Source organism: Asterias amurensis, chromosome 4, assembly GCF_032118995.1.
Source record: "Asterias amurensis chromosome 4, ASM3211899v1".
Lineage (NCBI taxonomy): Eukaryota > Metazoa > Echinodermata > Asteroidea > Forcipulatida > Asteriidae > Asterias > Asterias amurensis.
Genome location: NC_092651.1, coordinates 9,669,514 through 9,695,996, shown reverse-complemented (window position 1 = coordinate 9,695,996; position 26,483 = coordinate 9,669,514). Strand labels below are relative to the sequence as shown.

Sequence of the window (26,483 nt, the reverse complement as noted above, 5' to 3'; positions counted from 1 at the left end):
GTGCTAAACTATTAATTAACATGAGCTGATGAGAAGGTTTTGACAACACTGTTTTGGAAAGCGTTTTAGCCCGTTGAAACTTGGGGGGGGGGAGTAACGTTGTTTGGATTTTGGTGGTCATAGTAAAGTAGCTTTTTTATGTTTGATATTTCCAGTATTCTACTACAAAACAGGTTTCTTTTGAAAGTATGGTTAGACTACGTAAATTACTGAGGTTTGAGCGAGCCCAAGCGCCGTGGTTTTTGCATTGTGTACGGCGTGAAGTCGGGCTGTGATAAGGGAGATCGCGAAGTTCGACTCGTAGCTGACAGCTACCCCTTCTCATCAAATAATCTGAGGTTGTAAATAAAGGGATTTGCAGCTTCTTCGGGAGATTATTATTCAAAATATTGGCAGCAAAATCATTACAATGAGGGCAATGTAAAACCATATACTTTCCGTGCACAAACACATGACATTGAGTGAACATTGGTCAATCTGTGTTTACCCATTACTGGCAACGTCAGCCACCGGTAAGGTCTCATGTTACAAACTCCGGAATATTCTTCCTTTCCAGAATTATAGTTCTAGTTTTGTGTAACGAGACTAAGTAAAATGGTTTGTTTTGTGCTCGGCCCGACGTTGCACGTAACCGTGTGCAAAGCTCATTGGTTTGCCTAATAGCATCTTCTCCAAGGTAAATTTACTGGTAATTATTTGTGTGAAGCTTGTTGGACTGGCAACAGTGCACAATAGAAACTGTGAGCAATTAAATAATATAGAATTCCAGAATTTCAATTCAATATGAAATTGGTCATTGTAGGACCCCTACAACTCTATGACTCTCTTCAACTGAAAAGAACAATACAACAATCGAGGATCACAAAGCAAAATGAGGGCGCTATGCCAACTTAACGGTCTCATTTTTACTACGGGCATAAACAGATTCAGTCCTCACGTGGTGTAATGTTGTCATCCACTTGGTTAAAATTTTATCCGGCTACAGTCTAAGTTGCTAGATTCCCACTGTTATAATAGTGCTAAACTATTAATTAACATGAGCTGATGAGAAGGTTTTGACAACATTGTTTTGGAAAACGTTTAAGCCCGTTGAAACTTACGACCCCCCCCCCCCAAAAAAAGGGGGGGGAGTGAGTAACGTTGTTTGGATTTTGATGGTCATTATTGTGCTGTTTAAATATTTCCAGTATTCGGCTCAAAAGAGGTTTATTTTGTATATAACGAGACTAAGTAAATGGTTTGTTTTGTGCTCGGCCCGACGTTGCACGTAACCGTGTGCAAAGCTCATTGGTTTGCCTAATAGCATCTTCTCCAAGGTAAACTTGATTTAATTTACTGGCAATTATTTGTGTGGAACTTGTCTGGACTGGCAACAGTGCACAACAGAAACGGTGAATAATTAAATACTATAGAATTCCAGAATTTCAATTCAACATCACATTGGTCAATGTAGGACTCATACAACTTTATGACTCCCTACGACTGAAAAGAACAATACAAAAATCGAGGATCACAGAGCAAAGTGAGGGCGCTATGCCAACTTAACGGTCTCATTTTTACCTCGCTCTAGAGGGGAGATAGACAGATTCAGTCCTTACATAGTGTAATGTGGTCAACCACTTGGTTTAAAATTTCACCGGCTATAGTCTAGGATGCTAGATTCCCCCTGTAATAATAGTGCTAAAATGAGCATGAGCTGATGAGAAGGTTTTGACAATATTTGTTTGGGACAGTATTTATAGCTCGTTGAAACTCGCGACCAAAAAGAGGGGGGAGTGTGGGGGTAACTTTGTTTGGATGTTGGTGGTTATAATCAAGTAGTTGTTTTTTTGGTGAAAATGAATTAAATCACATTTGCTGTTTGATATTTCCAGTATTCTACTACAAAAGAGGTTTCTTTTGAGAGTTTGGCTGGACTACGTAAATTGCTGAGGTTTCAGCGAGCTCAAGCGCCGTGGTTTTTGCGTTGTGTACGGCGTGAAGTCGGGCTGTGATAAGGGGGATCGCGAAGTTGTCCGACTCGTAGCTGACAGCTACACCTTCTCAATAAATAATTTCAGGGTGAAAACAAAGGGATTTGCAGCCTTTCGGGAGATTTTTTTTTTGAAAATATTTGAAGCAAAATCATTACAATGAGGGCATTGTAAAACCAATACTTTCCGTGCACAAACACATGACATCGAGTGATTATTGGTAAATCTGTGTTAACCCATTACTGTCAACGTCAGCCACCGGTAAGGTCTCATGTTACAAACTCCGGAATATTCTTCCTTTCCAGTATTATAGTTCTAATTTTGTGTATAACGAGACTAAGTAAATGGTTTGTTTTGTGCTCGGCCCGACGTTGCACGTAACCGTGTGCAAAGTGCTTTGCCTAATAGCATCTTCTCCAAGGTAAACTTGGTTTAATTTACTGGCAATTATTTGTGTGAAGCTTGATTGGACTGGCAATAGTGCACAATAGAAACTGTGAAGAATTTAACTATAAAGAATCCCAGAATTTCAATTCAACATCACATTGGTCATTGTAGGACTCCTACAACTCTATGACTCCCCACGACAGAAACGAACAATAGATAAATCGAGGATCACAGAGCAAAGTGAGGGCGCTATGCCAACTTAACGGTCTCATTTTTACTTCGCTACAGCGGGGACATAGACAGATTCAGTCCTTACATGTTGTAAAGATTTTACCGGCTACGGTCTAGGTTGCTAGATTCCCCCTGTTATGATAATGCTAAAATGAGTATGAGCTGATGAGAAGGTTTTGACAATATTTGTTTGGGACAGCGATTTAGCCCGTTGAAAATCACGACCAAAAAGAGACGGGGGGGGGTGGATAAATTGTTTGGTGGTCATAGTCAAGTAGTTTCTGCTTGTTACGAAAGTACTAAAATAACTATTCCTTGATAAGTAAATTGTTGAAAAAAAAGTAATGAACAAGTAAAAGGTCTATATGATTTGAGGCATTTAATGGTGAGGTAATAATATTTGGTTTGCAGTAACACCAAGTGTGAATTTGACTTGCCAGGTAGAGTTTGTTCTTTAGAGAACTGCCGCGGAGTAGATTTATCGGATTGTTCGGGAGACTTCCCAGTTCTGAAAAGAGCTGTCCTGCCTTTAAAGGCAGTGGACACTATTGGATGTTACTCAAAATTGCTATTTTATGCATATGTTGAGATACACCAACTGTGAAGGCTAGTCTTGGAGATTAACCAATAGTGTCCACTGCCTTTAAACTACTCTGGGCGGAATGTATAGACAATAAACTATAAGTTGTGTATGTTAATAGGCCTACAATTCTAGCCAGAAAACGTACGTGGTATAAAGAGAAGTAAAGCAGATTTGGATAGTATAAAATGCATTTTAAGAGTCATTTCACTTCAAAGAACTGCAGTTATGGACAAAGATATTATTACTTATTCCCCACAAGAGTTTGATTTTAAACGCTTCTCAGATGGTGTTTTCCTAAAGGGATTATTCTTTCTACCTAGACAGCACTAGCACAGGAGTTTTCAGGATAACTCAAACGAAGAAAAAAAACCACGATGAAAACAAATGTTCACAGTTGTACAACTCTAACATATAAATAATAGATGTTAAATTTGCATCGGGGATAAATAATATTTGAGCACTGTATATACTCAGTACTAACCCGACTTTTGTGAAGAAAAAAAATAACAAAAGACTCGGGTGGGATTCGAACCCACGACCTCTGTGTATCAAAGGCAATGTCTTACCAACTAGACCACCGATATTTTCCTGTAGTTAGAGGCAGTTCGAATCCCATGTTATAGCAGCAGGTACTGCAAACAATTTAATAAATGTTAAATTTCCATCGGGTGATCGGGGATAAAGAATATTAATTTGGTTTTTACCAATATATATCGATGTGTGTTAGCACTGTATACTCAGACCTTACCCGGGTTCGGTTTTATACTATATTATAATTAAAACAATAAAACAGTCCAAAAACGCCAAAGGATAACAAAGCCTTTAAACATCTATTTGTTGGATAATTGCTTGAGGTGGTAAGCGCCTAACTGTTTTTTTTTTTTTAACACTAAACATATAAAACAATTCTTTCAAATAAATTGTCGCGACGAGATACATTATTATTTAACTTAATTTTATATTGTCTTCTTTATTATTTTATGTTTGGGAGTGTGCTTCTCTTTGCCGTCGATCTTTCTGATTAAATAAAACATACAACATGGAATAATAAAAATATTATCAAAATAAAAGACAAAAAGTTACTCTGCGATTTGTCAGGTATTCAGGAGCCGCGATTCGGGTTATTCCCCCATTGCAATGTATGGTCCGCGCAACACATACACCACTAACAGAGGCCCCTTACCGGCTTCCATGGAGCACCCTTCTGGTATGACAACCGACTTCACAGTATATCCTTCCCTATCTCTCATCCCTAGCAGTCCTTGCCCCCCTCGCTCAGGGTAAACAAAGCGGCTCCCAAACCATACTGGTGTCTTTCCCAGTAATTAATGCCTTGTTTCGTATTATTGCGAGGGGCCGGGATCGAACTCGGGACCAGTGGCTCATACCAATCCGGAATTCAGAGACAGTACCAGCGCCTAACGAATCGCCCTAGCACGTTGGTGCTTGCCAGACCCGATTTTAATTCTTATAAGGCAAAATAAATCCAGGTGCATTGTGGGACGGTCGTGTGATCACTGGGACGTGAACAGAAGACCATATGATGCGTTATATAGTGTTCCCTGACAGCACTACCAGATTAGCTCAGTGAGTTGTGGCGCAGTGACTGCCAAACTTCAGACGACGTGTCTGAGTTCGAATGCCGGCCTCCCCAAAAAAGCATTGTTTTACGTTTTAAATTATCATATTTATTTTTTTTATGTCACAAATGTCTAGGTTTTACAATAACACATAACCACACTGGAGATTACGAATTAAAAAACTCCTTCTAAACGGACAAGAGTTTGATATTTTTTTAATGGTTATGTAAATAATATTGCACACTAGTACTTGGTTTCTGGAGTATATTCGGAAATGTTTAGTTTTTACAAGGTTTTAATTTTAATTTTGTTTCAGATATCAATATTAACCGCAAGGGAAACTGACTGGGCAATTTGGGTGTGATCCTTGGCTACACGGCAGTTAACGGTTGTATGGCTTCTGACTGGCACCCCCAAACAAACATAATTGACAAAATAGGGACACTACCACTATAGGGCTAGATAGCTCAGTTGGTAGAGCGCCGGCACGTTAATCCGTAGGTCGTTGGTTCGAATCCCACTCTAGTCAATTCTTTGTTCAACCCCCAAAAATCAATTTTAATTTTGTTTTCAGAAATTTAAAAAAAAGCAGAAGTGGTGTAATTCAATGCAATTAATTTTCAAAGATGATATCAATGGACACTGGTTTCTTCCTTTTTTGTTATTATATCCAATCCTGCCAAAGTGCCATTTCTTACTACTGGCAGTGATCTACATATCCATGGAAAGCAAAGACTTGCTAGAAGGAACTGGCAACCACACCATTGTAACATTATATAACAGACCAGCATTTAGTTTTGAATGTCATATAATATAATATGCAAAACTTGTTTATTTACTTCCATTAATGAACAGAGACATTTTGCATTCGAAAAATTCGGATTTTGTTTTGCACCATTAGGCCTAGTAGGACACAAGTGCACACTGTTATCAGCAAACTGGGACATCTGGATTCCACGCATTGCCCCCCCCCCCCCCCCCCCCAATCACTGCACATAAAGATTTGCAAGCCAATATTCCACAACCTCGCTTACAACGATTCAAACAGAAAATTCATTTACCAAAGCTGAATAAATGCCAAAGCAGCTATTATCATCCAATAACCAATTTTCAAATTAGTGTTTGAATCTGTCAGACTGTTATTATATCATTAGTAGTACTCTCAGCAGCGCCAGATGCAATGGCAACTTTAATTAATATTACGGTTCCCATAATAAGTAGTACCGCTATGTTTAGGTAACGGTCCTTTTATATAGCGCCCTCTTCGATAAGTGTCAAGTCATTATTCCCCTCGTGTGTCCGCAAATCTCGGTAGCGTCGGTTTCTATGGGATCAAAAAGTCTGGTACCCTAAATCACTTCGAAGGTAAATAGATGAAAATACTGTCTGGTACCTAGTACACAGCTTCCACTGAGGCGCGATACGCATGCGTGGCGTACCTAACGTTGTTGACGGAAGCGATTAACTGTGTGTACTTTGGCAGAACCAGAGTAAAAAGACAAGTTGCAGAACAACTCGGGTATTTTTATGACTTCTGGTGTTGGAAAGTCAAGTGATTGAAAATGGCTGAATCGCTTAGAAGGCTGTCAAAGACTGAGGCATTTTCGCTTTTGCAGGAGAAACTGGATAAATGGAGTGACAATTTTTTGGTAAGTTTTTATTGCCTGCTAACTGCACACACTGAATCATGGAGGTACGGTCGCACTAAAATACCGACAACTCACGACAACTCACGACAAGAATTTTTAAATGCACTTTAAAAATTAACAGAACACTTGAACCGGTCCTACTACTTGCCGTCAACTCGCCGACTTGCCGTCAACTCATTTTCGTGCCGTCAACTCATTAAATTTACATGAAAAATCTATAAAAGGGGCACGGAAGTGTACTGTTAAGTCTGGGCTAAACTACATATTTCTCATGGTTTTCGGTAAAAATTCATTCACAAAAACGACTTTGTGTTGATAAAAAAAAAGTACCAATCATTGACATCTTTGGCCAAGACTAATCAATGTGAAAAAGCAAGATGGCGGCCGACAGTTTTGCTGCTTCGAGATAATTTTTTCATGAGAAAAACAAAAAATCAATTTTTATTCCGAAATATTACCTAAAACTTGATACTTGATACTTTACAGTTCTATGCTTCTTAAGTGGATTTTAAATGTATATTGGAGGAGTTGACGGCGAGTTGACGGCGCAAGTGAGTTGACAGCAGTTAACAGTTGACAGTTAAATATATGCACAAGAGTCATATGCATCCAAATCACTTTCAAACTATTGATAAAATTGTATTTTTAATTGTAGAAAGTTTGTAATGTAAAATTATTTCCCCTTACTTGTTGTTTACATTGGATTTTGGGAAATATTAATGTATTTTTCATTTTCTTCATGAAAAAAAAAACCCAATAATGATACAGAGTTATTAACAATCTCTTCATGAATGTGAGAGTAATGTTATTGTTTACACTAAATTTGATTGATTTTAATTTGTAAATTCATTTCTAATTTGTATTCTATGATCTCTTCATCTTTTCCTATTTCTGATAGATAAACACCTGTGATGAGAATGTCAATCGCTGCTGTGAGTTGCTTGAAATGACGTCACGCCTACAGGGACAACTGTTTCTAATCCTCAATCTCTGTGCATCTGAAGGTATGTTGCGATCAAGCTTTCTCTTACAGAGGGAAAGAGCACTAGTCATCAATGATACACACTGGACGCTATTGGTAATTGTCAACGACCAGTCTTCTCACTTGGTGTATCTCAACATATGCATAAAATGAGCTCAGCTGGTTCGACAAAGTAGCAAAATAATAATGAAAAAAAACAACATCCTTGTCACACGCACTTGTGTGCTTTCAGATGCTTGATTTCGAGACCTGAAAATCTAGTTCGGAGGTCTCTTAATCATATTTCGTGGAAAATTACTTCTTTCTTTCTCAAAAACTATGCCACTTCAAAGGGAGCCATTTCTTACAATGTTTTCTACTATCAACCTCTCCCCATTACTCGCTACAAAATAAGGTTTTCTGCTAACAATTATTTTGAGTAATTACCAGTAGTGTCCACTGCCTTTAAGTTGTTACAGAACAAAACTTGCGGTAGACTACCTGCTGATGAATAAGATTCTAACTGCCAGGAAATCCTGGTGGCCTAGTTGGTAAGACACTGCGTGCAAAGGTTGTAGGTTTGAATCCCACGCAAGTACATGTATATGTGATTTTTTTTTTTCACAGAGCTAGGGAAAGTACTGAGGAAGCCAACACATTGCTTGCACACCAAGGTTTATATTGGTAAAACCAAAATTAATAATATTTAATGTTGTTGTGATTTTCAGGAGGTATTTATGGTGGGTGCGACGCACTGAAGAACCGACTGCTCCCTTGGCTGTCCCAGGGATTCACCTCAAGCAGTGCTACCTCCGACTTGAGCTTGGATATGATCGCCGATGTGGCCAAGAAAGATCGTACCATATCCAAGCTCAGAGTTGACTTTGAGGGACAACTGGGAGACATGGAGGACGATTTGAATCGATCCAGGAATGAGGCCGACAGTCTCAAGCAGGAGTAAGCTCTCCAAATATTTTTTTTTACAAAATATAGACATTCCCTAAAGCAGGGCTTGAATTTAGGGGTAAAATTCCACAAGATCGCAGGGCTCGTAGCTAAAAACATTTACCAGACCAGGCTTTATTTCATCAGAAACAGCTTTCTTCACGCTTTACAAATTTGAACTTGTAATGTGTCTTTGTTTGATCAAGTATATATTTAGCTTGGACATTCATTTCCTGTGCTGCTAAGTGTCTAGCTCACCAAACTAAAAATCATTCACAAGAACCATCTTTTCCCTCAAAATGTAGGCATTCACAGTTGGGTGTTCTGCTCAAGGACACAAGTGTCATGACTGGGATTCAAACCCACACTCCGATGACTTAGCCATAAGAACTTTTACACTAGACCACTCGACCATGTCATACAACAAGATAATTTTAAGAACTTGAAAGTTTACCAAAAGCTGATTCAAATCTCATGTCATTTTTAATGACAATACACAAAAACTCAGTTTAGGAGAGGTCGTGGTCCTGCTAGCTAGCAAATATTCAGAAACTGTGCCATGTCATGACCGTAATTTAAACCATTCGCACGCCTGACCCTATGTACACAAGTACCCCTCCCCCTCCTAAATCTTATTAAGAATTCCTGATATTTTAAGCACACAGTGAAGACACAATGATTGGGAGGTTGGGGGTACACAATGCCCCAGCTCAAGCACTTAATGTAGTGGGTTTTTGCCTCAAGAACTTGAGTTTAGTGGACTCGACCAGTCAGCCATGTCATATGACATGGGGGAAAGCATAAGGGGTTTGTGAAGCCCTGAAAAAAATCCTGGTACATTTTCTAAGTTTCAAAAACTTCCACTCATAGGCCGAGTTCGGGCGGTGTGTTCTTGGATGCTCGAGAATAAGACGGATCGTTGTTCTTGTTTCATCCGCTCAAACGACGATGTGATAAAAGCGCCACGAAAAGAGGTTCGGTACTGGTCATGTGGCAACATGGTTCGTCAGTTAAATAGGATGTTTTTTAACAGTTGGAAACCCGACAGTAGAAAAAAGACCACACTTTCATTATTTTCTTTGGGATGACTATTAACTTTCAACTTATCAATATTAACTTTAACAATCTATTTGAGAGTCATTTTGCAACTAATTCACCTATTCTCTTGATGTTGTGCTGCCATTTTGTAAAGTGTTGTTCTCGAAACCCCCGATGAAAGGTGGTGTGTGATCTTGTTCCGAGTGAATCATTCTCGGGTCATGTTCTCATTGTTTGGGCGCGTGAGAACAGCCCACTTGGGCCAAGAACACACCGCCCGAACTCAGCCATAGATTCCCCAGGCTTGGTGCCAATGCACTTTTTCTTCACAACAAATACAACAATCAAACTGCATGACTACCATTTAGAAGAGATCCGCAAATTCCCTGTCGTTATTTCCTATACGCTCACAACAGACCTGCTCATTGAAAGGCAAGGAAATTGTTTCCATTCTGTGATGTTGATGCTCTCATCAATCAATGTTTGATTATAGACAGGTAGATTCATATCAAAACACCTGCTTATTTGTTGGTTACGTGCTTCAGCAGTGGATGCGTTGATTAAAATGCAATTATGAAAAAGAGGGATGAAACTTGGTGCAGTATAAAATAAAGAGAGCCAAAGTATCTAATAATGGAGCTCAGGTGGGAATAAAACTTTCTGATATTTTGCAGGCGGGCTTCCTGTTTAAGTTGCAATTTCCGAGGGGTCTTAATGAAACGTTTTTCTATAAAAGACAAGGATCTTGAGTTTTGCAAATGTTTTTTTCTTTTTTTAAAAATCTTTTTAAAGATCAGGGTTATAAATTGAAAGAGTTTTGAATAGTTGCCATAAGAAGCAATTTTTACTCTTACCCCCCCCCCCGAAAAAAATTGAATAAAAATGTTTCAAATGCCTGTGTGCACAAAGAGTGCCAGACTAGACTGCCAGGACCAATGGATTGTGAAATTAGAATTTGCTGCTGCCTACCAACCAATAGTATAAATGCAAAATATAGTAAATGGCTTGACCTTTCAACCCTATAGCAGAGTCTTTCTAGCATGGTTAAAAAAGTAGTTTTTAGTTAAGAGCGTCTTGCTTGAGGGCACAAGTGTCACGACTGGGATTCGAACCGTTACCCCGTGGTGCAGTGACAATACTTCCAAGTATCGTCACACTATTATCGCTTTGTTGTTTCCTTGTTTTTTTATAGGTTGCAAGAAACAAGGGCTGAATTAAATGAAGAACGGTCGGCGTCTGCAGGAGAAGCCATTATCAATGAGGAGGATAGCATCAGACTCAACTCAAGGTACATTTTGGATTAATAACAAAACTTAGTACCGGTATTGATGTTAGCTGGTTAATACAAAGTGGCAGCTTTCTCCTAGCGTAATGTTCAAGACACCTAGATAGTGTACTTAGCCCATTTCCAACTGACTAGTCACAGCGTATAAACCCACGCTGCTCTTTTTGCTGCATATCAAGAAAGGCTAAGAAATTTAACAACACTTCATATTCCTGCAAACATCTGGAAAGAAAAATCTTCCATTTCAAAAAGAAGTACCAAGAGTTCCGAACTGAACATTTTCTATTCCTAAAGACATGTTTACCAAGGATTTATTGTAAACTGCAATACCATCACCCAACAGAGTGATCCAGTGGTAAGACTGCATAACTTGCAATTACAATGTTCTGGTTTCAAATCCTACCGGGCCACCTGCTAATTTCACAATGACTAGAAAAAGTACATGGTTCTCAAAACAACAAAATCTACCTAGCAAGTAAGATACAAACATATTGTTACAGCAGACCAAATATTTCTTGATGCCTCACCATGCAATGCCTAAATTTCCATATTGTCATCTAGTTACCGATCACACTTTCTTGATTTGTGCAATTCATAATCATGAAAGCTGAACCAATGTTTGTATGAGAGATATTAGCTGTTGGCTGGCGTTTAATGTATATTATTCCTTGTGGGAGTTTGCCCAGTTCCCTTGACAATAAGATCATCTAAACATACAAACACTTTCATTGTCAGTGAAAATAGTTTACGCCATTTCTTGTTTTCCTTTATCAGTATGCAATCCCTAAAGGATGAGTTGAGAATGTACAAGTCTCGTGTTGGAGTCTTGGAGAACTATGAAGCGGAATCTCGCCGTCTCAGAGGGGATGTCAACCTCCTTAGAGAGGAGAAGGCAATTTTGACTGGAAGGTAAGTTTAAAAGTTGTTCCATGAGATTCTTTAACAAAACATAACAACGAATACGTGTACTTGCAAAAGTCTAAGAAATTCAGGGAGTCAAGCACTGAGTTATGATAAAACTACTCAATTATCATTACATGAGTTAGCCAAAAACGCTCGATTCTACCTGTCGGTTTCAACTCAACTGCTATCACTATCAATAAAGGTATTATAAGTTACAAGGCACCTCCACTTTCCTAAGGCCAGTGACCATGAGCTGGGTTAAAGGCAGTGGACACTATTGGTAATTGCCAAAGACTAGCCTTCACAGTTGGTGTATCTCAACATATGCATAAAATAACAAGCCTGTGAAAACTTGAGCTCAATCGGTCATCGAACTTGCGAGATAATAATGAAAGAAAAAACACCCTTGTCACACAAAGTTGTGTGCGTTTAGATGGTTGATTTTGAGACCTCAAGTTCTAAATCTGAGGTCTCAAAATCAATTTTGAAGAAAATTACTTCTTCTCGAAAACTATGGCACTTCAGAGGGAGCCGTTTTTCTACAAAGTTTTATACCATCAACCTCTCCCCATTACTCGTCACCAAGAAAGGTTTTATGCCAATAATTATTTTGAGTAATTACCAATAGTGTCCACTACCTTTATTGTGCCGTTAACTATATCCGTAATATGTTAAGAGATCTATAGTAGATGTGACTGGCTGGGAACAGTTGCTTGGTAAATTTGTATGATTTAAAGTTGGTCGCATAATATTTTTAGACACTTTTCCCAATTAGAAATAATAAACAAGAACTTTGTAGATGTTTGTAGAAATTGTTGTCAGTAAGCCTGTTAATGGTGGCTCAATTTACTGCCTGTCACTTCATTAACTCATGATAAGATAAAAGATCATGGTAAAAACTGCATAACCCAAATCAGTCATATTGACCCAAGTTTGTTATTGGCAAACTCGGGTCCACTCAGAACGGTTGATTTTGTTTTTGCCAGTTGACATCATATATGCCCTTAACTGTCTGTCCATCCAGACAAGGATGTCCGATGGTTTTTTTTCCGCGGCTGGCTGACAGGATCACACCCAAAACGCTCGGTAAAAGTTAATCAAAAGCACTGATTAAACTGTCCTGATTTCTTTTATAGACCGTATTGAATATGACGTCACTATTCAAATATCTGCCCTACAAGATGGTGTATGTGTGCGTGTGTGCGTGCATGTAACCGGGAATGCTGCGTGCTTTATTGATGTACGCGTTTGGACGCACATATGGTTTGACCTACAATATGGGGACTTCCATAGCAAAAAAGGGTTTATTCAACACGGTCTATTGAGGGTTTGACACAATCCCATTAAATTGGAGTGAAAATAACAAACCTCTCGCCTTCATTATTTCAGAATGGACTATCTGACGGCTTCACTGCCACCAACGAGTCCTCGCTCCACCATGTCAGTGGGTAGTGATGTGGTACAGAGAGTAAGACAAGCTCATCTGGTGACTCGCTTTGGTGACATGTTCTCACGGGACCGCATGGATGCTATGGACATACTACGTACTCTATCAGAGGACCATGAAATAAATCAACGCATTATCTTTGCATGCGTGGAAGTGAGTTATCAATTATTGTGATAAAAGATGCAAACATAACTATTATACGAGATTGCATTGAGGAGATACAATCTAGTAAGGTTTAGGCGGTAACACAATAAGTATTATTTTAAACTTTCTATGGTGGAATGTAGTAAGGTCTTGCATTAACACCATGTAAATGAGTAGGACTTGAAACTTGTCATGGTGGAGAAACAGTCTAGTAAGACTTGCTGAAGCGCCTTGTACAGGAGTAGGATTTTAAACTTTGCATGAGTGAGATACAGTCTTAGGTGAGTTTGCAGAACGCCATGCACATGAGTAGGATTTGAAATTTGCATGGTGCAACTAGTAAGGTTTGCAGTCAACACCATTTACAGTACATGAATAGGACTTGAAACTTTGTATAGTGGAGATACAATCTAGTAAGAATTGCAGTAAGAAAACACAGTTTATTTGCTCATACTGAGTCATGAAAGAGAAGGGGCTTTTACCCCGGTGTTTCTTGATTGGTTAATGTATGTTTGTAGTACTAATAATTTATGAGATGCACAATTGAAATATACTCATACTATAAGTAGAATTTGTACATGATAAATGAGTTCATTTTAATTCTGTTCACAGGAAGCGTTCAACTGCGCTAAGAAGGCATACCGACTGTATCGCACCAAAGTCCGCAGCACCCTTCAGATTACTCACACTGGACCAGAGACTCTGGACGAAGCTGTGCAGAATTACGTCAACAAAAACGGACAATTGCTGGACGTACACAGCATTGTACAGGTACAGCTACTTATATAATATCTTGATGCAAAACTAACATCAATGAAATTATTATGGTACTCGCTAACACTTCAAACTGCCTCTACATGTAGCCATCGGGCTAGATCAGTGGTCTAGTGGTAAGATGTCTGATCTAGAAATGCAATTGGTGACTGTTGACTTGGGTTAAAAACCCAAATAAAATAAGTGCTGTAGCCCTCACCTTTTAAGTGGCCATCTGGCCTTGTGATTGTAGGCAATATCTCATAAAAAAACTACGTCAAATACAATTTATCTCTTATAAAAATAAATGCACCCCCATGGCATGCTCAGAGAATAAGGCCATTGCCCGGTATGCACATGGCAAGTAAAGACAAGGGGACTATAGCCTACCCATACTGGCCATTTTTAAAATAACTTAATTGTGCGTTAACTATTTGACCCATCTCGTTTATTCTTCTTGTAGGATGTTCTGTTGGCAATGAATACCCACCCAGTACTCTCCTACCCACCGGAGGTAGACTTCAAAGCCTTGTCTCTGTTCATTCGTGAATTGGTCAAGGTCGCGTGGGACATGAGTGCCTTACCTAACCCGCTGGACATCATCCTGGCTAGGGCGGCAGAACTCTTCGACGATCTCAAGTAAGTTTGTGCACAAATAAATGTTTGTTTACCATGGTGTTATATTGATCGTGTTTCACTGGCACAATGCTGAATGCTGTAAGATGCAACAAGAGAAAGTATACAGTCTGCTGGCATGTTGTGGTTGATCAGTAATGATTGAAGGAATGAAATAAATGACCCAGTGACCAGGGACAAATTTCAAAGCTGCTTTTAAAAGCAGAAAATCATGCTTGGCAACTTTCTGTTAAGGAAACATTATAAGCAGGATGCCAAGTCACAGATTGTACATATGTGACACAACACTTTGGCTGGTAATCTTATTTTGATGAGCATAACTTTGATGTGCTTAGCTGCTTCTCTTGCTGAAGGAGCTCTATAAAATTGGGCGTAGGAGTACAATATTAGACCGCCAAACATCAGTAGAACTTGAGCGCTGTATAAAAAGCAAAACACAGCTGGGCTGGAAATTTCTGTCCAAGGAGGAATGGAACGAGCTGACTGGAAAAATATAGTTGATCGTAAGAATGTCAGCTACGCTATAACTGCTACACACACATAAAAAGCCTTCTACTCAACTACTACAACATCTTTTAACAAACTTGTATTTGATTCCTCAAATCTCGAGTCTGTTTCTGAGTGACAAGCCACAAAATTGAAGTTCGAAGGCCATGTTCATTATCACAACATTATTACAACAATGCCAAGAGCAGTTGTCTGGCCCGTAGGCACCCACTTCCGCAAATTGGCTGTGTTGAGGGTTTTGAATTTTAATACTAGATGCAGCCAAGCGTCCGTTCACTACATTCCACATTACAAAAGGCAATTTACAGGCAACCAATTCTAAACAAATACAATAAGAAAATTCATTCACTTCAGTTTCCTCATTATGTCTTGAGGATAGTGAGTTAAAGCAAGAAGTCTCTTGTGATGCCTAATTTTACCCAAGTTTTCTGGCAAAAAAATCAAATCATTTATGTTTTTTAAAAACTAACCAAAACCTGACACAAAAATCAAAAATAAATGGAAACAGTTTTTGTATGTTGTGGGGGAAGGGGGGGGGGGTTAAATAGCATTTTCTGTCAAAATTTGTTCTGATTAAAAAAAATCTGAACAAATATGTCTTTCTGCGGAAATCAGACTTTAATAGGCCTAACGATTTCTCTACGCTATTTTTTTTTAGGTACCGGCGAAGCTATGACTCTGAATATTCAGCACCGCTGGTCAATCATTACATCTGGCCTGCACTACAGGAAGTCATGACTGGTAGGATTCTACTTAAAGGAGAGGCGGTAACCAGACGCGGTGCTACTCTTGTAAGTCACCCATTAATTTTTGTTCTTAATGCTTCCGGAAAATAATACATTCTTGCGCTGTGAAAACATATGCTGTGAGTCTGAGAGATAAAATACTTTGAAAGCATTTTGTTTTGTTAAATACCTGCTTAGGTTTATGAGGGTATATAAATCTCAAGGGGGGGGGGGGGGGCATCGCTCTAATTTTGGAAGGGGAATGCTGCAGGGGGTCACCATCCTCTTAGGGCACTTCATGTATGTAGCCGCAGTATTCCGATCATGATCGTTCACTATGTTTTGTTGATACAAAATGTTTTTCTTCTTTTTCTCTCTTCTAATTTTGTTTGAACACTTTTGCGATTTGTTTCATTTGGGGCGCTGGGGGGCACTGTAAATTTGTGTGGTGTGTGGGGGGGGGGGCAGGCGTACACCTTATGTACAGCAATGTTTCTCAATTATTATTGTGTTGGGATGAAGAACGTATAAACCATGTAACTTCAAAGATAATCATTTCTCCAAATAGTTTGCAATATCAACATCGGCAGTGCTTCTCATCAAGTAATATTTTATGGTCATTATTTTTTTTTAAGTATTTACCAATATATGACCCTAACAGTACACTATGTCTTTATTAAAAATACTACAGGATAGAATCTACTCATAAAAAAATGATGCATTTATATGCTCTCTAAAGGGTTTGGGTACTTCCACAGGTTTACATTACACTTACACAGTTTTTAAAAGATAATGATGATATAAAGCTTCCCTCAAAACATTACCTGCTTATAGGGTGCTGTAGTCTTTGAGAAATTAGTAAAACAATTTCACAAGAGGCGAAAACTATTTAAGCATGTACAACAGAATCCTGCGACTCTCCTAAAAAACTTGCCCTGTAATGTTTTACTTATTTTCTAAAAAAAACCATGACGACCGATGACTGAAACTTCTATATAGGGAAATTATATTACAAGTCCATCTTCATGCACAGTGGGAAGGGATTCATGTCTTTGCCCAAAACTTAACCTACAAAAATGGTACCAAAACCCTTTAAACACATAGCTATGAGGCTATTGATTCAATTGATTATGGCCAGGTCGCTTTGTACACAAATCAATAAGAGCCAGCGATTGAGTTGATCTAAGAAGACAAATACCCCGGGGTTTGATGTTAGTGGGACGAGGCTCCTGTGTAAACACAGCTTTAGTCAAAGGGAAATTAATAAAAATGTGCAGAACGGAATACAGTCACGGGATACACTGTGTGCAAATACATCAATGTCATCGGACAAGTTTACACCACATCGTGAAGGGCCGTGGATTTTTTCCTAGTAATGGAAAATGGAAATAGGTGAAAATGAAAAACTCACTTAGTACAAATACAGTTTATTTACTGAAGTTGGAGATCAAATGCAGTATGCCAAATTTCCAATCATTAAATGTAACGTGTGTCAGACAAAGTGGCATCAGTTATAGGTTTGCTTGGATGACATTCTTATGAGAGAGCTGGTTAGGTTAAGAAAATAACACTGATTTGTGGAATCCATTTGTTTTGTTTAATGGACCTTTCTAAATGAAAAACTATTGGTTCTTCCTGAGTATGTACAACAAATTTTTTTGATACTGTGAGTGGATTCTAACTCTTTTAAAGCACTCTTCAAATGGTGATATCTCAAAATGTTTGTTTATAGCGTTTAAACAAGCTCGTCTCTTTGTGCGATTTGTGCATGTATTTAAAAGCCCTTGCGCCACCCCTTTAATTTGTTTTTCGATATCTCAGCATTGGCAATTGTTACATTTGTGTCTTTAGTATGAGGTTTAATTGCAATATTGATAATAGCACGGCTCAATCCGCACCCGTCAAGTGTTCTTGCTCAGGGTGTCTGATCATTATTACCTCTCTGGTTATTTCATAATAAACAAAAACCCATCTCAACCGTGGCTGTGCGTACAAGATATTGTAAGCCAATTGTGATGAAGCTATACTATGAAGCTAATAACACACACACACACAAAACCCAACCAAGCCCTCTTGGGGTTACCACATCAGCCTCCTGGGTGAAGAGAAGCAATTATAGAAAGTGTCTTTGCTCAAGGACACAAGTGTTGTGATTGGCCATAACTAATAATAATGTTTGCTTTTGTTGCATGGCAGTCCTCCCCAAGACGGAGTCGCAGTCCTAGCAGAGCAGTTACCCCGAGGAGCGGAAGATCTCCAAGCCCTCGTCGCTTGAATGGAACTCTTAGCCCCACTGGTGAGTACATAGAATACTAATGTAAAGATAAATCCTGGATAGTCTACTTCAAGCGATGCTTCGTTTTATTAGAAAGGGCAAGGGCACAGTGCTACTCTCCTTGGTAAAGGGCACCCTATGAGGAAATTGTAAGTTTCTACTGAAGCATAGGACACCAAGTCATCGACCAGGGAGCATGGAGGCAATCACCTTCATTGCCTCCATCAAGTATTGGGCCTGGGACTCGGTATTTGCCATGTGTGATGCTCATGTAACTTGAACATTATTACCCCTGTCATTATGGCTAAATTGTTGCCTTCCCAGATCAGTTTAAGCATTCGTGATGCCACTTGATCGCGTAGGCATATACATGAAGTTTCCTCCTTAATTGAACATATGAACTGTCTCAGTCTAGATGATCTTTAAGATCCGTCAAGGGATCTCGGTAAAAACTCACAAGGGGATATAAACACCAAGCTGGCAACAGCTAGGCTCTCTCATACAAACATTGGTTTGACGCCTATGATAATGAATTGCATAAATCAAGAAATTGTGTTTCAGTAACTAGATGACAAAATACTTTTCTAATAATCGTGAAGTCGGTGGTATAGCTCAGAAAAACATTTGCTGGGAACCTTTTTTTCTGACATGAAAAGAGCTTTAATGGAATTTTGTCAGATTTTCAAGATTTTGTTTACATTTCTGGCCAAGTGCATTTCACTTTGCTCTGTAAAAAAAACAATAGTTTCTCATTGAAAGCGTTCATAAATGTGGTCGGATACTAAGCAAACACACATCTTTCCAGTTTAGAGAAACGTTCAGGCTGCTCCAGTCTGCCACTGACAGAGTTGCAGGCAAGGCCAGTTTAAGGGTTAATTCAATTTCTGCTGTTTCTCTAGATAGTCCTATTGGAACTTGATACAATGTACACTCCCCATGTATTAAGTTGCATCTAGAGAAGTTATCGCTATGAGTAGGATTGATAATGTAATTTGGGTTTTTATATTTTTCACTTTGAAGTATGTATTTTATCACTTCACTTTCTTTTTTAAAAGAGGTTTTATTTAATCCAACGGAGTATTGGGGCAGCTTTTTTAGAACTATTTTACTTTGTGTTTTATTTCATGCATGCAGAGCTGCTTTAATGGATTGATTGATTTTCTTACGAACATATCCTCAGTTACAGGTATTTCCTAATCTATTAAATTATACAATAGCCCATACGTATATCCAGATGAGTACGATCAGAGTGCCAAGGATCCTTTATAAAATCTGAGTCCAAGCAGCACTGGCAACTACCATGGATAACTGATTTTGAAGCAATGTGGTACACATAGCTACAAAAAAAGGGAAGGCTGGAAAATAAGGCCTTTAGGAAAACAAGTGCCTCACACAAATTGGTTTTGACCATTTGCCTTGGTGTGAAATTGGTCAGATTTTAGATATAATGCAAAGTAGAACTTAGGGTTTTTCAAAGGGATTTGGAGCGGTGAAATTGGTCAGATTTTAGATATAATGCAAAGTAGAACTTAGGGTTTTTCAAAGGGATTTGGAGCGGTTATGTCCACAAAGGATCTATAAAAAAAACATTTCATGCAGAAACCTTTCTCAGATTCCATTTTTGAATCCCTCTCTCTAAAAACCCAGAAGGTGTATTGTGTTGTTATTTAGACATTTCTAGCATTCAAACGCCGGCAGACCATAATAAACAAATTTATCCATTCCCTTTAATAATCTGTCAGCTTTCCCTACACTCTCTGTCCAGTGTCCCTTTAATGTTTCTCTCTATATACATGTAGTATTACTATTGACATCTAGTGTAATTGGAGTATGGACGGACACACTTCAATTGCATCTCATATAACCCCTAATCATTGAAGTGAGTGACCGCACAAATCAATAGCGCTCTATTTTCAGCGCGTGGAACAATAACTGTTCAATTCAAATCAACTATGTGGAGACGGGCTGTAGTGTAGCAGGTTTTACCAGACAGAGTGTATTTACGCTGGCGTTTGGGATTGAGTGGGAATTGCGCGCGTCAATCCACTGACATTGTGTACACAGTGCTACTATGCTTTGCTGCATGTATCTGCTGGACTACTTCATTATATTATGCTTTATGTTATTTTGCTATATTATGTTATTTTTTCCTTATTTTGGGTTTTCGTAATGAATCTATTTTTTATTGCCTTTAAATATTTAATGTTTCTGTTGTATAAATATTTTGGTGTACTTTTATATTTTATTGTAAATCTGTATTATAAATATGCCTGCCGGCTGTGACGAGCAGATTTTCAATAAAGGAGTAATAATATGCGACAAAAACTTGTCAGATATACCACTGGCATAATAGGAAAATCAAATTCACAATTTGCTGGGAGGGGGGGGGGTAGAGGTTTGAATACGGGCTACAAGTAGAATGCGCAAAGATGCAAAATTTCAGTATTTTTATGATGTGGACAGTTCAAAATTGTAATTTAATGAAATTCATGTACTGGGCCCAATTTGAGAGACCTGGTCAGACAACGGCTGAGCTAAAAGCAAGTTTGCTCACTCACTAGGATAACAATAAACTGACCAAGGGAAAAAGATGTCTTGTTTTGTTTATTATTATTACGTCAGATGTCTTATTTTTTACATTTCGTCAGCTGATAGTTCTTTAATGTCGTTATCACAATATGTTTGGATTTTAAATCTTTCTATTGTACATACATGTTATCTCCTGGTCAAAAATAGTGCAAAAACTGCCTATCTCAAGAAAAAGTATGTGCGGATTTTGATTTTTGTTTCCAGATTTATAAGTATTTTACGCTTTACTCCCTTTTGATCATTATGGATATGAAACCATTCAATTAGTTCCCTTATAAACATAACAGACAATTTGATGTGATGTTGAGAGTCTGTAAATCCTGAAAATAGCACCCTGGTAGTTCAGGGAGGTTTCATGCTCGTCCAACTGGACTAATTATTTTGTTACAATCTGACCTCAGATCAATGCTGAATCTTCTTCCTCCTTTTAAAAAGACTGGTCCATTAAATTAAATGGAATTAGTACATGTTAGTTTGACATTTGTTTTGTATTTCTATCGATTGTTTAATAGGTTCCCGACCAGGAAGCAGCTTGTCTCCGAGGCCCATGAGTTCATCTTCTTTTTCAAGTTACTAAGAAGAGATTTAATCATCGTTGGGACGACTGCATCAACTTGATGATATTGATCGGTTAACGTTCCTGTTACTCTAAACATAACCATAAGTGAGTACATTCCGTCCATGACAAATTATTATGTATGTAGAATTGATAATCTATCCATTATTGATCGCTTATTCATCACATTTATACTCAATCCAGGTATTATGGAAATTCCGTCCATTTTTTTGTATCATTGAAATGTGATAATTAATAAAGACTCACATATTTTTTCTTGTTATTGATCATTATCCAGAAATAAAAATCATTACTTTGTTGAAATGTCAGAAATTGATACTTAAGCAAAAAATAAAACTAACTATGCAGTTTGTTCCTAGAAACGGCTGTTCTAAGATCTCAATTAAGAAAAATTCCAAAGATCTATTGCAAAATCCTAAATTTTGACCGTTTTGACCGAAGGTGAATGGGACACTGTAACCTTAAATGAAACTACAGCTGCGGTTCTAGCTCTCAGGCTCCATCAGTTATTTTTAAAACATCCGTTTTCGGTATGGGGCTTCAAACAAGTGGACCCACTTTGCTAAAAATGGTATTCTTGAAATAAGAAAAACATTTTATTTTGAGAAAATATTTCTTGTAACACATAAAATATTTTTTTGAAACAAGATGTTTTCTTGTTTCAAGAATACCATTTTTAGCAGTATATCCCAAGCCAGGAACCAAACTGTGGTTTAAAAAATTGGCTAGATGTACCCTCCATAATTTGTTGTATGGCGTTGCTTACACATAATTCTGCGCTTACAGCCCATAGAATCATGTGCTTTACAGTAGGCGCAGAATTTTGTGGTAAGCAGAGCCATGACATTGACCCCTACAAGCTTTTGCAGCGACCCTGGCCTAATAATGTTATCAGTATTTACAGTATGATGTGTGTTGTTGTTACGTTTAGCAGATTTGAAACTGAGTGTGAAAAGTGTTTAAAAGGTAAATCAAGTGTTTAAAGGTTTGAATATTTCTCCTGTTTGGTGTAACTTGATTTTTCTTACAATAATTTTGGAAGTTACTATATCGTCATGATCAAATCAGGATTGTGACTAAATGCGCATAAAATGTTAAGTCACAGCCCTGCCTTGTTCATTATGACAAGCAATGTATAAATTGATTATAACTAGTTGGAAATAATGATGAATGAAATAAGTAACAATGAGTTATGGTTTGAGTAACTGATTGATTATTTTTTAAATATTGATAAAGTATTCAAAGATTAATTTTTTTCAATATTCATAGTTCCCCCGTGCAAAGGTGCTCATAACTTTACAATAATTGGCAAATTGATTGAATGGTTGATAATAATGTCTTGTTAGTCAGTCAATTCTTATCTCTGATTGAGCATTGGACAAGGTCTCCAAATGGCTGTTATAAAGCTTTGACCAGAACTGAGAGTCTAAAACAGACACGTCTAGCCAAGGTTGATAGCACGGTCTTGATCGACCTCAATGTTTGAAGTAGCTGCCGGAAAGACTGGTTGCCAGTGCCTGTATTCCCAATTGTTTTTCGTCAAAACATTTGCTCAACGTTTAAGCTTCACACCAATAGAAATGAAACGGCACTGATGCAGAAAACTTGGTGAGAAGAGTTAAAGATGAAGAAAAGACAAAGATGACCAAAAGACTTAAGGATAAAGCTTTTTAGTGAGTGACATGAAGGTTATGACTTATGTAGGCGAAGGATGTTTTTACGTAGCGATCGGATTTGAGCAGACAAGATTAATATAAGCTATTACTACTACTACTGCGGAATTTAGGCTATCGGAAGCGTTTTTGATAACATTTCCAGATTATTCTTGGTATTATTAAGGGAGATGTAAACATTAATACTTTATAAGATGGTCATGCAATATCTATGTATCATTTGGGAGTTCACAAAGTATTAAAGATTAATATAAGTCTGGGATTTATAACATGTCGATTAGGAGTTACAGATTAAGTCAGTGAAGCAAAACAGACTTGGACTGATCGCTGGACCCAATTCCAGATATATAGAGCTGCTCAGAGCTCAAGCATAAAAAAATATTGCTAACAAGTTTTCTGTTGAGCAGGTGTATAAACAGGACACCAGTCACAAAATGGTACGATGCAGTTGGCACGATTATTATGGTAAGCACGATTATTTTGTGCTTAGCTATACTTTATGTTATTAAGCAGCTCTATTGCAGTGTCTTTACCGGAGTTGGGCAGGGGTCTAAAGGCTCCCCTCCACCCAATCGAGATATAAAAAAATGCACAAATGAATGGTTTTATACATTAAATAGCCCCAACTCCCCCAAGACTCCGCTTGCCCCCCCCCCCCCACCCCACCCCAATGTTTGGTTTGGCCATTGAATTGGCCCCTGTTTTTTTCTCAAATGATTGTTTCAGAGCTGGAAAACATGTAGGTAATTCATTTCAGATATATCACAGTGGACATTTTTATGTTTTGGTGTGTTTTGCTTTGCCTCCGATTTTTCTTTTAAGAAGTGAATGTTTGCTGTTATGTGAAAAGTGTGAACATCTCTTGAAATTAATAAAATAATTGTTACAATTGGGTGTGCATATTAAATGAAGGACTTGATGTCATTTATACGCACCAAAAGGTGAGATATAAATGCTTTCGCTTTATTGGTTTTTAATAAACCTTACATAGCAGTTATTTCATCTTAAATGTACACTGTGCGAATGTCTACTGGAGAAAATAAACACAACTTTCATCATATTCTAATTTAAGTTGAACAATCAAGGTTTATTTGCAGCCAATCTAATCTGGACCAATTGGGCTGACCTAGTTCTTAATAATCAGATTACATTGGCTGCCTGAATAAGAAGGACCCACTTCAAATGTGTGCATTGCTAAAAAAATAAAAGAAGAGAAGAAAAAAACAAAACACAAGAAAGAAAAAAGGAGGTTCGTCTATATTAAAGTGTTAGAATCGAGATACTATGGCAGAATTAAACTCACTGAAAAATCGCCCCCGGTTTATAAGAGAGTCCTTGTGAATGTTTGCCAGCACACAAGAGCATTGCTGTTAAGTATCACAGATTCTAGCGCATTTGTTGTAAATATACTGCTCAAGTTCAGCTGCTAATTTAAGTCGACTGCCTGGAGGCAATCTAGCAGCAGTAAACCATCCTTTGAGGTAAATATTTTCAAGTTGTACATTCCATAAGTTAAAGAGACGGTGCCGTTATGGATACTTTTTCAGATTACGTGTCTAAAGGCAACTTGAAATGATAGTAAAAAATAATTACCAATATCCTTGAAAATATTGCCGCTGGGAGAAAATAATTTATGACTTGAATAAGCAGGCATGATATTCTTCTTACTTTAATCAGATTTCAGGTTGCTGTCAAAATTTGTTTATTAGCCATCTTAAGATGAGTTTTCTATTATTCTGAGTGTAGTTTTGTTTTGTGACATCACTTTTTTCACAGAGATAATTCATTGGTCAGCCAAGAAGTATTCTATGCCATAAAAATTAGCTTGCAATTTGAAACTATCCTTATAAACCAGCCATAAATGAAAGATTCTGTGACAATATCATAATGTTTTGTTTGTAGTAAGTTCCTGTATTACTTCATCACCATGTGAAAGTTAATTATAACTGGGACTCAGTATCACAAAGCTGCTGAAGCGCCAAATGCTGCTTATAATTTCTCTGCTTAGCAAACATGAGCTGGGAACCAGGGGATTGTCATTTTTTGCAGTTACTTTATTCTGCTCAAGCAGACATGTTCTGTGCTTAAAATTCGGAACTGGTCAAAAGTGCATTGCATTCCAAATTGAAAGCAATAAAACAAACCCCCAAACATGTTACATATTATGATAAAACTTAATTATGGTAAGATGCAATGTACATTTTGTGTGTGTTAATATCTCCATGCCTTGTCAATGTTTTTATTACAAGAATTATTTAAAGAATTTTGAAATAAATCAATGATGTACACTGTACATGTATTTGACAGATTTTGTGCATAAAATTATTAGTGTTACCGAATAGTTTACTATGTGTGCTAGTTATCTTCTTAAAAACCTATTACACTACATGCAGAAGATTTCTGATAAGAATAAATGACTCTGCTGCAAAAATATTTTGTATAATTGTTCTGCAATTTACATCATTTTGCATAATTTTTAATTGGGGCGAATTTAGAGGTGGGCCAACTTTTAAAAAGCGGGGAATTGAATTGAAAGGCAAATAAAGCAATTTTCTTAGTTGCGATGTTTTTTAACTTGAAAGAAATTAATGTGTACAGTCTTGTATATCATGAATTTTTAAGTTCTATTCAAGTTTTGCTTGCAAGGTTTTTCAGTTTTGTGTGAATTTTATATTTATATATTTTGTTTATGTTTACAGTCTGTTTTTATTTTACTCTTGAAAATTTAATACATTTGTTGTGTGGACAATCTACCTCTGAGACTGAGTTTCATTTCTTGTGTTTGTGATTCTTGCATTTTTACTAGTAAATTTGTGGGTTGTTCCCTCTAAAGGTTTTCACAGGGAGTAAAAGATTAGTTTTCTTGAAAATCCTTAAGTGTTTAGGATTCATCCTTTCTATCAACTTTGTACAGAAAACGATCAGAGCATACTGATCGAAACGCCGAGTTGAAACCAACCGTTCTTTTCAGAACCACCCCAACTCATTAAGAGAATATCATTACATGGTGTTACCGCAAACCTATCTATAACTTTTCACATGTGCCAAATGTCATGAAAAAATATGTCAGTTTCAAATACAACTACTTGTCAACCCACAAATCACTGTCTATGAACTAAATCAAAACTGAGTACCACACAGTTTTTTTTTCTTCAAATGACTTGTAATAAAAACTTTGTTTTTGTTTTCTACATAACGACAGAGTTCAGAGTTATTGTACGTTTACTGAACACTAGTAAGGGATGGGAACACATGTATATACAATGTACGGTACTGGTATCCAAATAGTTTCAATCAAATTTGAGCTGTTTACTTCAATGTTGGAACTTTTCAAATATCCCTGAACAATACCCTCCCTTTACTAAGTCTTGCTAAGAAATAAATACATTTATGATTTGTAATACTCCTGAAAATACAATTCCATGAATAGCTTCTGGCCTATTGCGATGTGGATAAGTTTTTTCACAGTCTCAGATGTCTTTGAGATGCAAGTGCTAAACGTCTACAGATAATTGTAGGATACACATGTACATGGAAATTGCATCGTTACTGATAGGCCTACGGCATTCATTTCCACACAGTAAGCACCGGTCATACCTTTTCATGGGCATGGTCAGCAGCG

The 26,483-nt window shown here is 37.7% G+C and overlaps 1 protein-coding gene across 1 annotated transcript; it reads left to right on the top strand.

Moving 5' to 3' along the window:
- The first annotated feature begins 6,182 nt into the window (after positions 1-6,182).
- Positions 6,183-25,614, top strand: LOC139936136 (mitochondria-eating protein-like). The gene is made up of 11 exons (XM_071930871.1): positions 6,183-6,403; positions 7,302-7,407; positions 8,093-8,321; positions 10,540-10,635; positions 11,407-11,541; positions 12,925-13,135; positions 13,739-13,897; positions 14,343-14,518; positions 15,681-15,813; positions 17,944-18,043; positions 21,124-25,614. Exons 1-11 carry the CDS (start codon positions 6,317-6,319, stop codon positions 21,186-21,188), a joined length of 1,497 nt encoding a protein of 498 aa, XP_071786972.1. The 5' UTR covers positions 6,183-6,316; the 3' UTR covers positions 21,189-25,614.
- Positions 25,615-26,483: the final 869 nt, after the last annotated feature.

What these genes read in the sequence shown, in the direction of transcription:
- LOC139936136 (XM_071930871.1), top strand. Translation starts at nt 6,317, where the DNA reads ATGGCTGAATCGCTTAGAAGGCTGTCAAAGACTGAGGCATTTTCGCTT. An exon ending in CCAGACGCGGTGCTACTCTT is followed by an intron (nt 15,814 to 17,943) that starts GTAAGTCACCCA and finishes GTTGCATGGCAG; the next exon opens with TCCTCCCCAAGACGGAGTCG. An exon ending in TGGAACTCTTAGCCCCACTG is followed by an intron (nt 18,044 to 21,123) that starts GTGAGTACATAG and finishes ATTGTTTAATAG; the next exon opens with GTTCCCGACCAGGAAGCAGC.